The following is a 17,671-nucleotide window of genomic DNA, read 5'->3' as shown; positions in this document are numbered from 1 at the left end:
GGGGGGGGCAACAGCCCGGTGATCCCGGCTGCGGAGCCTCCTCACCTGGCCCCACGGTGCACCGCCTCCAATTAAATCAAAACGGTTTGTTTTTAATGGTCTTTTACACTGACAAGTGGGCGATCATTTTGGGCCCACGAGCTGTCAGGGAGCCGAGGCAAATCCTCCGTTGATAATGCCCAATGCTTCCAATTAGGAGCCGCGGCCGCTCCCGGCGCTAACGATTCCCCAGCCGCCCCCCAGGCCCCTTTGGCGCGGGCTGTTTCTTCTGCTTCCTCCACCGCAAATTACTGACACAAAACGGAAGGCCGCGCGTCTCCTCCGCCACGCCAGGCCCGGGCCCTGTTGGGTTTAATGAGCCGATGGAAGTTTCGTGGCTCTGGCGCTAAATTCTTTTCTTGTCTGACAGCTGCTCTGCTAAGGCGAGTGTTGACCTTATAAAAGATTTAGTGTTTCTCATTATTTTCTGTCAGGCTTTACAAGTGATGGGTGGGCGGTTATATTTGCATCCTGGTGTGTGTGTGTGTGTGTGTGTGTGTGTGTGTACATGTGCTTGTGTCATATGGGGGCTTGAGGTTGCAGACAGAAATGGGGACAGGAAGGGGTCTCTCTGTGTGTCACATTTGTCCCCCCATATGGCATCTTCCAATGTGACATTCTTCCTGGGCTGAGGTGTTTCAAAGAGCTGGCAAGATGTGAGGCAAAGATGAAGGATGGTTCTGAGGGCTCCCAGTGGAGTCATGCTGGAGGCTGGCGAGAAAGACCAGCACAGCCCCAGGTCCATCAACCCCAGGGCCTGTGGGACCACAGTCCCTGGGTCAGGGACTGGTGCTGGGTGGAAGGACCAGCCCAACCACCCCGATGCTCAGGATGGTTTGGAGACTCCTGATAGGCCCAGAGTGGGACGATGGCTGGAGAGCTTCCTTCCAACTCCATGCCCTGTTCAAAGCTGTAATAGTTCCAAAAGGAAAACCATTTTAAAAAAATAAATGGTGGTGGATCTCTGTGAGTTCAAGGCCAGCCTGGTCTACATAGTGAGTTCCAGGCCAAGGGAGACCCTGTCTCAAAAAAGACCAAATAAATAAATAAATAAATAAATGGCACCTGTGACGGCCCTGAGACGATTATGGGAGTCTGTTGTGGTGGTCCGCATTTTGTTCTGGCACTCATGCCAAATTGAGTCTCTCTGTAACTAATGGGTCAGAGGAGTCCACACCAGCACCTCCACCAGCCCTGTTGGCACTCCCCTGCTTCTTTAATCACTGTGTCCCCCTCACCATGTAGACAGGACCCACTGGCGGTCCCAGGGCCAGGCAACCTGGGGTGACCTAGATGGGAAGGTCTACATCCATCTTTGTTACCTTAGGAAATGTAGTTTTGAGGGGCCATTTAAATGAGTTGCTGAAGTATTCTTAAATTCTTTCTTTTTTTTTTTTGTCTTTTTGAGACAGGGTCTCCCTGTAGCTTCGGCTGTCCTGGAACTCACTATGTAGACCAGACTGGCCTCAAACTCACAAAGATCCGCCTGCCTCTGCCTCCCAAGTGCTTGGATTAAAGGCATGTGTCACCACGCTGGGCTAAATTTTTTTTTTTTCATGCCGCATCAAGATGATCATTTATATAAAAGGAAATAAAATGTATCTCACTAAAGAAAAACAGATAAATTGAATCTCACCAAAATTTTAAAAATTTGTATCTCTTTTCAATCCTTTAGCTAAGATAAAGTGTAATGACTTTTGTGCTCCAAACACTGTTAACAGGAAAATGAAAATTGGACTTGGTAGCCCACATCTGTAACCCCAGCACTTGGGAATCAGAAGTTCAAAGTCATCCTTGGCTATGTAGGAAGTTCTAGATCAGCCTGGAATTCACAAGACCCTACATATATACATACATTGTGTGCATGTGTATCAGACATATGTAAATCAGGTATCTGATATGGGACTTATGAACAGACTCTGGCAATTCATTAATGAAGTACCCCACATTCAAAATGAGCAAATGACCTGAACAGACACTGTACCAGACATGCTCGACAAACCGAGTATCAGCGCATGAAAGCCCACTTGGGAAATGTGAGTGAGAACCACAGTGAGCTGCCTGTTGCGCCCACAAGCACGGCTCCAGTGAAAGAGACAGCCACAAGTGGTGGCACGTCTGGGAAGAATCTGGAAGACTCATGTGTTGCTGGTGCAGATAAAAACTGAGCCCACCACTATGGAAAGCACTTTAGCAGTTCAACAAAAGTCCAAATAGAGTCTCGTGGGGGGCCTGGCAATTCTGCTCCGACGTGTGCACCCAAGAGATACACAAACATACATTCACAGAAAGACTTGTACACGGCTGTTCCTGAGAGCATTCATAACAGTGAAAAATAATGGGAAAAGCTCAAGCATCAGTCTGCCGAAAAATGGGTACATGAAGTGTGGTCTATCCACAGGGAAGTGCAATCCAGCCATTAGGAGAAAGGAGGCACCAATCCATCCAACCTGGATGGACCTTGAAAACACTATGCCAAGGGAGAAAAACCACCACTGGAGAGCACAGGAGTGTGAACTGCAACGTGTGCCAGTCCACAGGGCAGGAAGTCCGTGGTGACTCTGGGGCTGAGGGAGGGGGAGAGGTAAGTGCTAATGGGTCCAATGTCTCTTTGAGGGGTGATGAAAATGTGCTAAACAGAGATTGAGACAGTGTTTTGTACCCTGTAAATATGCCAAAATCATTGGTTCTGTATGTAAGCTGTTAAAAAGTCAAGCATCCAGTCTTTTGGGTGCATGTGCATATGTGGGGGGTGGGGCGCGCATGCATAGGTGCAATCGTGGGTGTGGTTCCTCAGGCGCTGTCCACCTGTTGTTAAGACTGGGACTCTTTTTGGGCTAGAACTCATCAATAGGCTAGGTTTCCAGGTCAGCAAGTGCTGAGGACATGGAGCCTCACCTCCCCAACCCTGGTACTGATGCAGGTGCCTGTGCGCCTCTGCACACAGTTGGTTTGGGTTTTGTTTTATAGTTTCTGGAGATTGAACTCAGGACTGAGCTACCTCCCTAGCCCTTCAAGTCTCTTGGGAAACAAAAAACAGAACCTAATAATACCCCCAGCTTCCTTCAGTCAAAAGAGCTCAGACCCTGAGCTCAGACCCTGCTTTGACAGCCAGACCAACTTGCTGGCTGACCTTGGATGACAGGCCTGGCCTACACTCAGCTCCTGATCTGTTCTGCCTCTCATTTACGTATTAAGCGTCCTGTGACCAGAGTGTCAGCAGTAGCCTGACCTGGAGATCTGTGTCAAGTCCAGATACACACCCACCTCGGGACCGCTGCTACCCTAGTGTTTATCTGTCAGCAAGCAGCTTCTTGTACGACTCAGTTTTCAACTGTAGTTAATCCTAGGGACTGATGGAGAGGCACTGGTAGATTGTGTTTGTGTGTGCTGTGTGTATGTGTGTGCGTGTGCATGTGGAGGTCAGAAGTCAATATCAGGTCCCTTCCTCAATCACTCTCCACTTTATTTATTTATTTTTTGGTCATTTTGAGACAGAGTCTCCCTGAGCTACAGCTGGCCTGGATCGACTTATGGAGACCAGGCCGGCCTCTAACTCACAGAAATCCGCCCGCCTCTGCCTCCAGAATGCTGGGATTAAAGGTGTGTGCACCATACCCGGCTCTACCTTAAGTTTTCCAACTCTGCTCCTTTAGAAAATTATTTACTTATTTGTTATTTATTATTGTGTGCACGTGTGATGTATGTGTGTGGGTATACCTGCCATAGCACAAGTGTGGAGGTCAGAGGACAACTTTGTGGAGTCAGTTCTCTCCTTTATCTTTACATGAGCTCTGGGATAAAACTCAGGTCAGCAGTTTTGCCTAGAAAGCGCCTTTACCTGTGGAGCATTTCACTGGCCTTTCGTCTTCTTATCTGAGACAGTGGAGCTCGATAATTTGACTAGACTGACTGACCAATGAGTTCCAGGGATCTGCCTTTCTCTGTCTCCCCAGCACTGGGATAACAGGCAAGCACAGCTTCTATGTGGGTGCTGAGGATCAAGTCCTCATACTTAAGAGACACGCACTGCTGATGAGCCTTCTCCTCAGCCCCCACATCTCAGTTTCAAAGGCACCAATGCCCACGTTTGTTCCTGGCCCAGCAACTCGGTGAGAATAGACCTGGGTTCCCTGTTCCGGCTTTGCCACCTAGTAGCTGGGCCTCTCCAGACCGGTGTCCCTACCTCTTTAAGCTTCAGTCCCTTCTGTTGAGTGAAGGTGATCCCCCTCCAAACCCACTCATGAGTCAGGACTGGTGCCTTTCAGAGCTGAAAGGAGGCCTTGTGGGGAGGCAGGAAGTTCGTCTGCACCGCCTGGCTGGATGTTCTTTGAAGCCTCAGCATGTGTCAGCAGGAAGGGTCAGGCTCTGTGTCCTTGCACCATCTATTTTAAGACCACAGAGAAATTAGAGCCCGTAGCAGAATAACAATTTAGGGGACCAGATGTCTCTGGAGAGATCGTTCCCTCATTAATTACTTAAGCCACAACCTGCTACATGAGAGGGAGGCTCCAGCCTGCTTGCCCAAGAGGTCTTGCTTAGACTAGTGTTCTACTCGGGCCCCTGACCTCCAGCTGCCCTGAACTTGACAGAAATTACTGGCTTGGGACTGATCCATAATTTTCAAGTGCCTCTCATTAGAGCAGACAGCCCCTCCATCTTTACAGCAGGATCTCTTTCCCCGGCACCTGAGCAGTTGTCACTTAAAAAAACTAAACTAAAATCTCAGTGGCTGTCATTTTCCCCTAAGCTCTTTGGCAGATTTTCTTTCTCGATCTTTCCCTCACTCTGGCCATTTCTCATCCAAGCTTCCTTTCCCCTCTCAGTCCCCAGAACTGTCTTCTGGAAGGCTTGGGGTATAGTTGGGGACCACATGTAGCTAAGAAGAGCATCTGGGTCAAAGGCCAGGACTCCAGTTGGTTCAGTGGAAAAGATGTTTGGCCTGGGAATTTGCACTGATGTGGGTTTGGGTTTTCCTGGTCATTGCTTGCGTGGGTATGTGTGTTGGTGCATGCACACATACTCGCACATGTTCACACACACCTCCACCTTGACTCTGGCACAATTAGCCAAACAGCTGCGTAGAGCCCACCTTGGGGAGGAGGCTCACAGCCAATCCTGCTGCCCTGGGCCCTGGAGGAACCCCACTGTGGCTGCCTGGATCTCCCATCTGTAGCGGAGGTTCAAGCTGAAAGAATATAAAGCAGGCCAGAGGAAAGGAGGAGAGAGCAAAATGCTGTCTGCCTTTGACCTTGAACAATTGCATCCAGGCAGTCCAGCCAGCAAAGACCGGTGCTGTCAGCAGGAGCTGGTGACCAGCGGTGACCAGTGCCTTGCCTCTAGCTTAAGTGTCTGGGGCCTGGGTGTTTTCTTTGGTGTAGTGATGAATCTCAGCCTCATGGAATCAACTGCCAAGAAGGGACCATCAGGAAGGTTAGCACAAACCAGTGTCTCAAACCCACTGGCCACTCGCCTTCACGTGACAGCCGCCAAATAGACTGATAACAAATCTCCTGCCCAGCTCCACCACATCTAATACATGCTACTTCTTTCCGGGCCTTCTCCGGCCCCAGCGTCTCCTCATAGTCTCTGTGATGCCCACTCTTACAGACTAAGCTGATGCCTGCAGCTCCTAACTTAGCATAGTTCCACCCGAGCAATCACACAATTATGCTTTATCACTAGCCTCTAGCTCCAAGGGAAGCTTCCCCAGTCCTCACTATACCCAGCTGCCCAGTGCAGGGTCTGGCAGAGAGTAGGTGGTCAGTACATGAACACTGAATAAAAGAATGAATACCCTGGTGCGGTGGCCAGTCTTGGTTATGAATTGGACATGCCTGGGAAGAGGGAACCCCAATTCAGAATTATCTCCATCAGATTGGCCTATGGGCATGGCTACGAGGTCCTCCCTTCATTCCTTCCTTCGTTCCTTCGTTCCTGTAGCCCCAGCTGGCCTGGAACTCATTATGTAAACCAGGTTGGCCTCGAACTCACAGAGATCCTCCTGCCTCTGCCTCCAAGTACTGGGATTAAAGGTGTGTACCACCATGCCTCGCTGAAGCACTTTGGGCTACAGGGAGACCCTGTCTCAAAAAGACCGCCCCCCCCAAAAGTATATCTTAAAATTTTGTCTTTAGTCATTTTAAAAACTTATTTATTTATTTTATGTGTATGAGTGTATTGCCTGCATGTATGTACGTGCCTGAAGCACTTTGGGCTACAGGGAGACCCTGTCTCAAAAAGACCGCCCCCCCAAAAGTATATCTTAAAATTTTGTCTTTAGTCATTTTTAAAACTTATTTATTTATTTTATGTGTATGAGTGTATTGCCTACATGTATGTACGTGAACCCTTGTGGTGCAGTGTCCCCAGAGGACAGAAGAGGGCAATAGATTCCCTGGAATTGGAGTAACGGACAGATGTTAGCCACCATACGGGTGCTAGGATTTGAACCCACATCTTCTGCAAGGACAGTCAGTGCTCTTAACCGCTGAGCCATCTCTTCAGCTCGAATCAGACTTTTAGGCATACATGCATAGTAAAATTTCACCAGATACCACAGAAACTAAATTAGAACTCCATAATAAGTGTCATCCCCAGCTGGGTGTGGTGGTGCACTCCTTTAGTCCCTGTACTCGGGAAGCAGAGGTAGGAGGATCTCTGTGAGTTCAAGGCCAGCCTGGTCTACATAGTGAGTTCCAGGCCAGCTGGGGCTACACGAAGACCCTGTCTCAAAAAAGACTAAAACAAACAAACAAAAAAGTGTCACTCATAAAAATCACCCAGAAGTTTAAAATCATACTTTTAGGTGCCACAAAAGAAATTCATTTAGAAATTAGATAAAGAATCAGGCATGGTGAGCTAGTACAGTGGTTAAGAGCACTTGCTGCCTATTGCAGAAGACCTGAGTTCAGTTTCCAGCACCCACACCAAGTGCCTCACATCCTCCTGTAACTTCAGCTCCGGGACATCTGACCTCCTCTTCTGGCCTTCTTGGGTACTACACTCACACAGACATGTGTACACATAAATTTAAAGAAATCAAGTGTCATCCCCAGCTGGGTGTGGTGGTGCACTCCTTTAGTCCCTGTACTCGGGAGGCAGAGGCAGACGGGTATCTGTGAGTTCAAGGAGCCTGGTCTGCATAGTGAGTTCCAGGACAGCTGAGGCCACAGGGAGACCCTGTCTCAAAAAGACCGAAAAAAAAAAAAATCAAGTGTGAGAGAAATGGGGGTACATACGATCATATTTTATTGTATACATGTATGAAATTCTCAAGAATATAGAACAAGGGGCTAGAGAGATGGCATAGCAAGATGCTCTTGCAGAGGACCTGGGTTCAATTCCCACATGGCAACTAGTAACTTTCCATAACTCTAGTTCCAGTTTTACCTCTGTGGGCATTGCACGACATGAGTGTACTTACATACATGCAGGCAATACACTCATCCACAAAAATAAAAATAATAAATAAAATATTTTTAAAAAATAAAAGAGAAGCAGGCAAACAGTTGTAAGGATGCTAAATCAGAAAGGAAATAAAGATGGAAAGGTAACTAAGCAGACAACTTTAGGGATGAACAGCTGTTCAGGAAGGAAAAACAGAAACAATGGCATTAAGAACAAAGTTAGGGGCTGGAGAGATGGCTCAGCAGTTAAGAACACTGGCTGCTCTTGCAAAGACCCGGGTTCGAATCCCAGCACCCACATGGCAGCTAACAACTGTCCATAACTCCAATTCCAGGGGATCCGACAGTCTCTTCTGTGCTCCGCTGGCCACATGGCAGCTAACAACTGTCTGTAACTCCAGTCCCAGGGGATCCAACAGCCTCTTCTGTCCTCTGCTGGCATTGCACGACACGGGTGCACTTACCTACATGCAGGCAATACATGCATACATATAAAATAAAAATAATAAATAAAATATTTTTTAAAAAGGAGCAAAGTTAATGAGCCATCCACAGCTCCAGGAAGCGTAAACCCAGCATAGCACAAGAGCTGGTGATTAGAAGGCAGGAGGAGCCCAGGGCTGTGGGTGCGGGGGAAGAGCAGGGCGTGGTGGAGACCGGAGAGCAGAGCACAGGCTGGCTGCGGTCCCAGCTCGCCCCACGCTTGGGAGACAGGAGAGCGACTTTTGGGGTTCTTCACCTGTAGTGTGGAATCTGATTTGGACTCCCAAGGTCCTTGTCAGACCCAACGTTCAGTCCAGCTGTGAGGAAAGAATGTTGCCCAGGGAGTGAACAGTGACACCCGCGCCTCACCCCCAGGCACAGCGGGGACAAATTTCTTCTAAAATCTGCTGTCAGCTTACTGCCCTACCTGGGCTTGCTGTTCTGGGCTCCATTTCCTCTAATTTCCTCAAATCCCTCCTTCCTCAAGCCTTTGGTTGGTCCTACCTGCCTGGGACATTTCTCTTTTCCAACCCCAGGTCAATCTCCCTCATCCTCCCTAGGACCCTGTTGACCCCTGTAAAGTTAGATTCTGGTGTAACCGTCATCCAGCAATCGTGTGCTTAGTGTATTTAACTACCTCGTTGGACTTCATGGGGGACACCTGTCCTGTCGTCCTCAGTGGTGTCTCTGGAGCACCATGGTGCAGAACCACTGACCCATCTCTTCGCCAGGGGGAAGGTAGCCCCGCCTGTCTGTGGAGCTCCCTGGGCTGCTGGTGTGCCCAGGAAATACCTCTTATTTACCTGCGCTGACCTCTGAGTAGCTCAGAGCTCCATTCAGCAAAGCTGTCTCCTGCCAATTCTGTAACAGTTTCTTAGCTTCAGGCAGAGACAGACCGTAGATGACTTAATTTAGAAACATCTCAGAAGGAATTCCTTACTCCTCAGCTCTTCATCCTCTCAGACTCCATGGGGATGGAGGGTTGTGACCATGCAGGGGCTCTTAGGCTGATGGGTAATGAGGCTCTTCCAAGATGGCAAGGAGTTCCTTTCTGAAGGGAGCCTTCCTGCAGGGCAGGAGCCTAACCCTGCTGCCTATGGATTTGCCCAGCATCACTTCAAGAGCATTTACCAGGAACTTAGCACCAAAGGGTCCAGGTTCAACCTGAGACCAACAGCTGTGATTAACCCTTCACGGGCTCTGATTCCCACTTGCAGGATGGAGACGGAGATGGTGCCAGCCTGGGGCTAGAGTGGAGTAAATTGGAGATGTCTGATCCCGAGTGTGTGTGGCTCTGCTGTGCATGAGAGAAGGGACTGGGGGTGCCCATGTGGGACAGCCTTGCAGAGAGGCCTGGCCTACTGCTGTCTGAGGACCCAAGTGCCCCTCTCCACCACCATGCTTGGGTCTGGGCTTTGGGGTTTCCACAACGGACAAACCCTGTCTTCCTCTTCTTCCTCCCTCCCTTCCTCCAATCCTTTCTCTGAAACAGGGTCTCATGTAACCCAGGCTGGCCTGGAACTCTTTATGTAGCCAAGGATGACCTTGAACCTCTGATCCTCCTGCCTCTCCCTCCCGAGTGCTAAGATTGTAGATGTGAGCCACCACACCCAGTTTATGCAGTGCTAGAGATGGAAACCAGGGCTTCATGCATGCCAGGTAAGCACTCTACCCACTGGGCTACACTTCAAGCCTCCCTTCTATTTCTAGAAGCCACAGGTGGAAGTTTTTACTTCCGTTGGCTTCTAGTCGAGCCATCAGACCAGCCACTAAGCAGTCTAGCCACTAAGCAGTCCAGCCACTAAGCAGGTCCTTCGAATCTCCCCTCCCAACTCAGGGCAGTTCTAAGCCCAGGAGGCACACATCCTCTCCCATCTCTGTGGACCTTCCTTTCTCCCTCCCCTCTCCCAGTCCTCTAGGCCCTTCACTCACGACCTGAGACCATGTGAATTCTGCCTCTCCTCACCCTGTTCACTGTATTTCAACATTTCTCCAATGTTAAGCCTTGTTCCAGGAGCAGACCCTGCCTCGCAGAGCCCTGAGTCTGCACATGCACACTTGCCCAAGCACCCGTCATGGATGAGCTAAGGCCATGGGATTCCAGTGACATTGGAAATTCCCCATGTTATAGATCGTCCTACAGTGGTGTGCTTGCGGCCTTCCCCAGAGTCAGCCCAATGCCGCTGAGAACAGAGCAGGAAGAGGTACCTGCAGCCAGGGAAAATGAAGCCTGGATTGCTGACAGGCAAGAAGTGTCAGTTTAACCATCCCAGCACACAGCTGGTGCTTAATAAATGTGTTCTAGATGGATGGATGTGTTTCTGCTTCCGTGGGATTGGGGTTTGCAGTAAACATTTCTTTTTTAATTAAAAAAAAAATTTTTTTTTGGCCGGGCGTGGTGGCATATGCCTTTAGTCCCAGCACTCGGGAGGCAGAGGCAGGCAGATCTCTGTGAGTTCGAAGCCAGCCTGGTCTCCATAGTGAATCCAGGACAGCTTGGGGCTACAGCGAGACCCTGTCTCAAAAAGACCAAAAAAGACCAAGAAAAATTTTTTTAATTTAGTTTTATTTTATGTGTATGGGTGTACTGCCTGCATGTATATAAGTGCACCGGTGATGTGCAATGCCTGTGGAGGTCAGAATAGAGTGTCGGATTCCCCTGGAACTGGAGTTACAGACGGACGGTTGTTAGCTACCATGTGGATGCTGGAAATCAAACCCCAGAATCTCTACAAGAGCGGCCAGTGCCCTTAACCACTGAGCCATCTCTCCAGCCCTGCAATAAACATTTTTCTCTGTGTGTGTGTGTGTGTGTGTGTGTGTGTGTGTGTGCGCGCGCGCGCTCATGTGTGGGCATGTGGAAGCCAGAAGTCAACCGTGGGTGTTGTTCTTACTCAGTCCTTTAATTTTTGAGACAGAGCCTCTCACTGGGACCTGAGGCTCGCCAAGTAGACTAGACTGGCTAGTCATGAGCCCCAACTCCTGTCTCTACCACCCCAGTGCTGGGATCACAGGCATGCACCAGCATACCTGGCTATTTATGTAGGTGCTGAGGCTCAAACTCTGATCTTTTTTGCTTATAAGGTAAGCACTTTCCCAACTGTCATGATTCTGTTTGTGTTGACTTGTTTGGCTTAGAATTCCAGGTTATAGTTCATCGCTGCAGGGAAGTGCACATTAGTGCTCAGCCCCTTCCACACTCATACAGTCCAGGACCCCCTGCCTAGGGAATGGTGCCACCTACGGTAGGCTGAGTCTTCCCACATCAATTAATATAATCAAGACAACCTCCTGGATGTGCCGACAGGCCAACCTGATCTAGACAATCCCTCACTGAGACTTTCTTCCCAGGTGATTCTAGATTGTGTCAAGATGACAGTTAAAACCAATGTTCACATGGACTGAGCTATCTCCCCAGGCTCCCCAAAAGAACCTTCTGAATGGGCATCTCTTGTCATGTGTAAGTTAGCTGAGCACTGCCCCGGGTCCTCCACCCTCTTGCTGTCTCCTTGGGGAACAAGACGTGAATGAGTGTTGGTGAGCCTCTGCCCTCCACGCCACATACCACCAATGCCACCAGCCACAGGTACCACCCACCCCTCCTGTACTGCAACCTCTGCTTCATTACATGGCCTCCTCTGTGTCTCCTGTTCTTAAAAGGTGTTTGTGAGGACCGGGGAGATGGCGCAGTTGGTAAAATGTAAGACCTGAGTTCAGATCTCCAGAACCCATGCATAAAGTCCGGCTCAGTGGCACGTGCCTGTAATCTTAACAATGCAGAGGTGGGAGGCAGAGACAGGCAGATCTCTGGAGGCCTAGATGGGAAAGTTCCAGGCCTATGAGAGACAATGCCTCAAACAAAAGGCAGAAGGCACCTAAGGACCAACGTCCGAGGTGGTTCTCTGACCTCCACCCTCAACTCCACATGCACCCACAGCTACATGAACACATGTTGCACAGCGCTTAAAAAAAGACACTCATCATCTGAGTGACTCAGGATGGTGTCATCTTGACCCTCTTAATTTAATCACATCTGCAAAGCCCTTTTTGCCAAATGGAGCCACATTCTCCAGTTCAGGGTTGAGTTGTGCCCATGTCCTTTTGGAGGTCACATTAAACCCAGGAAGGACAGACAGGGATGGCAGAGATATGGGTCAAAACTGTGATTCTTCTGGAAGATGCTGCAACTCACAGAAGCAGAGAGTGAGATGGGCTGGAGTGTGTGAGAGACGGACAGCCGTCAATGATGAAGTTTCAGTTATGTGAACAAATATGCCCCGGAGGCCTGCTATGCAACACTGTGTGCTAAGAGGCACGATCTCTGGCCTGTGAGATGGATCCGTGGGCAAAAGCACTTGTCTTGTAACCTAACAGCCTGAGTTCGATCCCCCAGAACCCATGGTGGACAGTAGGCTCCCGCAATTGTCCTCTGACCACCACTCATATGCTGTGGCATCTGTTCATGCCACATGGGCGGCTAACAACCATCTATAACTTCAGTTCCAGGGAATCCAATGCCTTCTTCTGATCTCTGCAGGCACTGCAAGACAAGGGTGCACTTACACACATGCAGGCAGTACACTCACACACATAAAATAAAAATAAATTAATAAATTTTTAAAAAAGAGTGAGCCGCTGGATGCCCTGCCCAGATGGGTGCCCGAGGTCGGGAGACTCACTGTGCCGCCTTGTTGAACACTTCCAGCTGTCTTTTGGAAGCAAAGGGTTTCTCTGCCATTGGTTCCCTGTGAACCCCACCCCGATCTCAGCTTCCTCACCTGCAAAGTAACGGACACACCCCTTGGGGCTTCTGCTTGGTGTTGAGCCCAGACTCCCACCAAGCTCTGTCTCCTCCTTTCTTCCTTCTGGATTTTCTTCATCTTCCCACATTTCTTTCTGGTACTTTCCCCACACTGAGGCAACGGAGACAACTCAGGTGGAAAGTACCTATTATGCACGCTTGAGGACTTGAGTTTGGGTCCCCAGGATCCCTACAGAAGCCAGCTGTGGTGGAGCATATCTATAACCCTAGCACTGGGGTGGGTGAGGGGTGACAGAGATCAACCAGGTAGAGCCCCCTAGTCTGGTTCATCGGTGAACTCCGGGTTCATTGAGAGACTTTGTCTCAAAAAGTAAGGTGGAGGGGTTGGGGGGATAGAGCTGGTTGCTTTCACAGAGGAACAAGTTCAATTCTCAGCACTTATATCCGGTGGTTCCAACAGCCTGTAACTCCAGCTCCAGGGAATCTGATACTCTCTTCTGGTCTCTGTGGGTGCATGCGTGTGCGCGCGCACGTGCACACATACACACACACACACACACACACACACACACACACACCCACACCCACACCCACACCCACACACACCCCACATAAATCTTAAAAAAAAAAAAAAAAAGGTGGCCAGGCATGGTGGCTCATGCCTTTAATCCCAGTACTTGGGGCACTTGGGAGGCAGAAGCAGGCAGATCTCTGTGAGCTCAAGGTCAGCCTGATCTACATAGTGAGCTTCAGGCCAGCCAGGGCTACTCAGTAAGTCTCAAAAACCCTCTAAAATAATAAAATAATAACAATGAGAAGCATCAATACAGGAAGATGTCTGATGTCGACCCCTGGCCGCCACACATACATGCATACCCACATGCATTACCCCCACACACACACAACCTGTGTGGCCGACACTGGCCTGGATTCTTGACAGGAGCCTGAAGCCAGAACTGTTCCTGATAATCCTAAATGCTGCTGGCCCTCCCTCTACCCCAGCCACCACATCCCTTCATGAACTTGACCACTGTCAGATCTGTGTGGGCATGCCCATCACTCCTCTGGCCTAGGAAACCCCTGCACATCCAGCCCTCCCCCGGGTCTCTTCTCCAGGCGCCTCCCCCAAACCTACAGCTTCGCTTCACTGTCTGTCATCCCTGCACATACCCTGCCCTCCATTGAATGTAAGGCTGATGTTCTCCCACTGCTGAGTTATCAGTTCCAGCATGGCAGAACCCAGTCCCCTCTGTTTACTGCTGTGCCCCTGTCTCTGACCCAGAGCTATCTTTAACAGATATGAATAAGTGAATGAGGGAATGAATGAATGGATGTAAGTGGACAGCGAGCCCACGCTCTTCCTACCTTGAGGTCTTCCCAAGGAGTGATAAGTGAGTTAGTAGAGTCCAGGGACAGCAGAGATATCCCTGGAGAAAGGGACACTAACAGCCTTGCCTTTTTAAAAAGTTTTGCTCTTTTTTTCACCGGGCGTGGTGGCGCACGCCTTTAATCCCAGCACTTGGAAGGCAGAGGCAGGGGGAGATTTTTGAGGTTAAGGCCACCCCGGGCTACAAACATAGTCCCAAGAAGGACCGGGGGCCAAGGGGAAGACGTACCCAAAACACAAAAAAAAAAAAAAAAAAAAAAAAAAAGGTTTGCACTTTTGCAATGCTGGGGATGAACCCAGGGCCTTGCACAAGCCATCACTCTCCCCCTGACCTCACACCCCATGACATAAAACCATAAGTGCAGAGGCCACCACTTCTTGAATCTGTCTCCCTCTACATTTAATTATTTATTTATTTTAATTTTATTTTTATTTATTTATTGGTCTTTTTGAGACAGGATCTCCCTGTAGCCCCAGCTGGCCTGGAACTCACTATGGAGACCAGGCTGGCCTTGAACTCCCACAAATCCACCTGCCTCTGCCTCCCGAGTGCTAGAATTAAAGGAGTGCACTACCACGCCCAGCCACGTTTTGTTTTGAGACAGGGTCTCATGTAACCCAAGCTGCCTTTAAACTCATTCTGAAGCTGAGGATGACCTTGAACCCCTGATTCTTCTGCCTCCACCTCTCAGGAGCTGGGATTACAGGCCTGGTTGTATTTGGTGCCAGGACTGGAACTCAGGACTTCAGGCACGCTAGGCAGGCGCTCTACCAACATCCCCATCAACATTCCCAGCTCACCTTCTGCTTTGTTTTGTCTTTATTTTCCTGAAGGGCAAGGCAGCATATCCCTGAACTCTGGCTCTGGTACTCTGGCAGGTCCCATTGTCCCCATAGGCAAGGGAGGAACCAGACTTACTAGTCCTCTGGAGATGGAGTGTTCACAGTGCCAGGAGGAACCCTTGGGGAGAGCAGCTTTTGTGCAGGGGGAGGGTGTGCGCACAGTGTGTGCGGAGGTCAGAGGACAATTTGAGGGAGCTGATTCTTGTTTTCCATCAGGTAGGTCCCAAGGATGGAAATCAGGTTTGGTGGTAATCAGGTTTGGTGGTAAGCACCTTTATCGGCATCTCGCTGGCCCCCTGTTTGGGTTTTTAATGGGAGAAAATCCGCAAGTGAACGTTACTAGGTCCCAGTTACTGGTGATTCCGGTCACTGTTGGTTGACATTTGTCATGTATACATCTTCCCCAGCAGTGAGTGGAACAGAACTTCAAAACTACACCCTGGTGGCCTCTGCTCCTGCTGCCGTGGAGCTGGAACGGACCCCTGGCTCCTCTCTGCCTCTGCCCCTCACAGCTGCTTCCATTGTTACTCTGGGGCAGGAAAGGGGGAAAGGGGAGCTCAGGAATAAGTGAGCCTCAGTCACGTGTCCCTTCCCTCTGTCTGCAGGTGGGTCCCCATCTCGCTACATTCCCCACGGCGGCCGATCGCCAGAGAGCTCTCAAAGCCCACCGAGAAGAGCATGCCGTGCGCCAGGGCACGCTACGGATGGGCAACTACACCCACCCCTAGTGTCTGCCCCCGCTCCGGCCAGAAGGGTCTTCTTCACGCAGCAGAAATGCCCAAAGAACCTACCGTTCTTGTCCCAACTCCAGGAAGACAGTCCCTGTCTCGGTATGGCTCTGCTGCCACGGGGACCTCAGAGTCAGGTCTTAGATGAATTGGTTTTTATAAGAGCCCTGAACCCTTGGTTAGCTAACACTAGCCTCACCCGGCCTTCCCTCTCAGCCTCCGGTTCCTTCTCTCCCTCCCTCTCCCTCCTCCTCTTTCTTTCTCTCTTTTTCCACGAGACCCTGCCTCTTTGCAAGCCTCACTAGACAAGAGAAACTCAAATTACTAGGCAGTTAAAAAGAAATCCAGACTAAGGGTCAACGTCACAGCCCTGACCATCAGGTGTTGAGTATGACCTGTGTATACCCTGAAGAAAGTGTGACCATGGCAGGCTTTGAAAACCATCATTTCACATTCCAAACATATTTTAATTGCTCTTCTGAGGAAGTCTGGGGTCTCGACATGACAGGATTCTCTCTCTCTCTCTCTCTCTCTCTCTCTCTCTCTCTCTCTCTCCCCTGACAACAGAAAAAACCCATGGTTCATTACTTGGGGCAGCCCTGCCCTCAGTGCTGGGGCTCTGTCACTCAGGCATTCCAGCCTGGACCTCAGGACTAACCTAGGATGTTGCCCCTCCCAGAGAGAGCACCTTGTGTGTACCTCTGAGTCTCATCTTTCTCCAGTCTCTTTGGCTTTTCCCCACAAATTAACACTGATCTATTTTCAATATAAAAGATTATTCGTTCTCTTCTTCTTGTGTCTTTATTTGAAACCCAAAACTGGTGAGTGAATTGAACTGAGACTCTCCAGGTATTAACCCTGTGGAGCCTCTGCACTAACCTCCAGGGCCTCATAGAGCCTCTTTGCAGTTCTGGAGTTTCTAGGCTCCTCAGACACCAACCTTCAACCTAGACTTTTCCCTGGAACTTAGACTCACCTGTGCCCGGGCTGCCTCACATCTGCACTTGGGAGTCTGGAATTTATTCACCTCTAACTAACCGACCCACACAGATTTCTATTTCCCGCCAAACCTGTCTTCCCCATGTCATAAACACCGTCCCATTCACCCAACTGCTAAAGCCAAAACCTCCCTTCACTCTCTACCCTCCATCCCACATCCAACCCAACAGAAGCCTCTGGGGCTACAACTCAGTTGGTAGTGCTTGCCTAGCATTCATGAAGCCCGGAGTTCTGTCCCATGCCTGCAGAAACTGGACAGAGAGGCATACACCTGTGATCCCAGGACTGGGGAGGTAGAGGCATGAGGATCAGGAATTCAGGCCATCCTTGAATACATGAGGGGTTCAAGGCCAGCTATATGAGACCCTGTCTCAAAACAAAACCCAGGAATTCATCAGGATCCTGTCAATGTTGTCTGCAAAGCTGGAGCCTTGTGGCCAGGTCTCCACCTGAGCAGCATCCCTCATCCTGCCGGAGAAGGTTGGTTGACTCCCTGACCACCTCCCTGCTTCCCAGCTCCAGATCAACCCTTCTAAGTCCATGGCTTCTGAAGGAAAAGGAGTCCAGCAGGAGAGGTGCCAAAGCTGCCCACCTCCTCATCATCTTTTGTCCAGGCCTGTCCCAGTGGTCACCTCCTGCCCAGGCCCCTTCCCCCGGTACCTGCTCACTCCTGCCCAGGCTTGTACTTGTCCCTCTGCCTGTTGTCCTTGAACCCTCCACCATCACTGTCACTTGCCTGTCCCCTGCCATTTAGATCTTAGCTGAGCCCCTCCCCACACAGCCCCAGGTAAATTCATACCAGCCTGTTGTACTCTCTGCACATAGTGACCCCATTCCATGTTCTGTACCAGTGGATTGCAGGGCCTCCATTCCAAGGGACTCTCCCCCGCCACATCTGGGATCTAAGACCCCCCACCCCAGGGACAGACCCAATGGGTCATGAGTGGGTCAGCACCTGGTAAGTGTTCAGTACTGTCTGTGCAGTGGCCATTGGCTTGGCAGGGAGATGGCCCAGGCCTGG

The 17,671-nt window shown here is 50.0% G+C and overlaps 1 protein-coding gene across 1 annotated transcript in view; it reads left to right on the top strand.

Annotated features, from left to right (window-relative positions):
* Cfap77 (cilia and flagella associated protein 77) overlaps positions 1 to 16,129 on the top strand; it is a 147,283-nt gene extending 131,154 nt beyond the window's left edge. Inside the window, exon 6 of the mRNA XM_008843957.3 lies at positions 15,529 to 16,129. Within this exon, the coding sequence (XP_008842179.1) occupies positions 15,529 to 15,651 (123 nt within the window). The 3' untranslated portion in view covers positions 15,652 to 16,129. The remainder of the gene's footprint in view (positions 1 to 15,528) is intronic.
* The last annotated feature ends 1,542 nt before the right edge of the window (positions 16,130 to 17,671 follow it).

The sequence above is a fragment of the Nannospalax galili genome, unplaced genomic scaffold, assembly GCF_000622305.1.
Source record: "Nannospalax galili isolate Female #2095 unplaced genomic scaffold, S.galili_v1.0 scaffold300, whole genome shotgun sequence".
Classification (NCBI taxonomy): domain Eukaryota; kingdom Metazoa; phylum Chordata; class Mammalia; order Rodentia; family Spalacidae; genus Nannospalax; species Nannospalax galili.
This window is presented reverse-complemented; position numbering and strand designations above follow the sequence as displayed.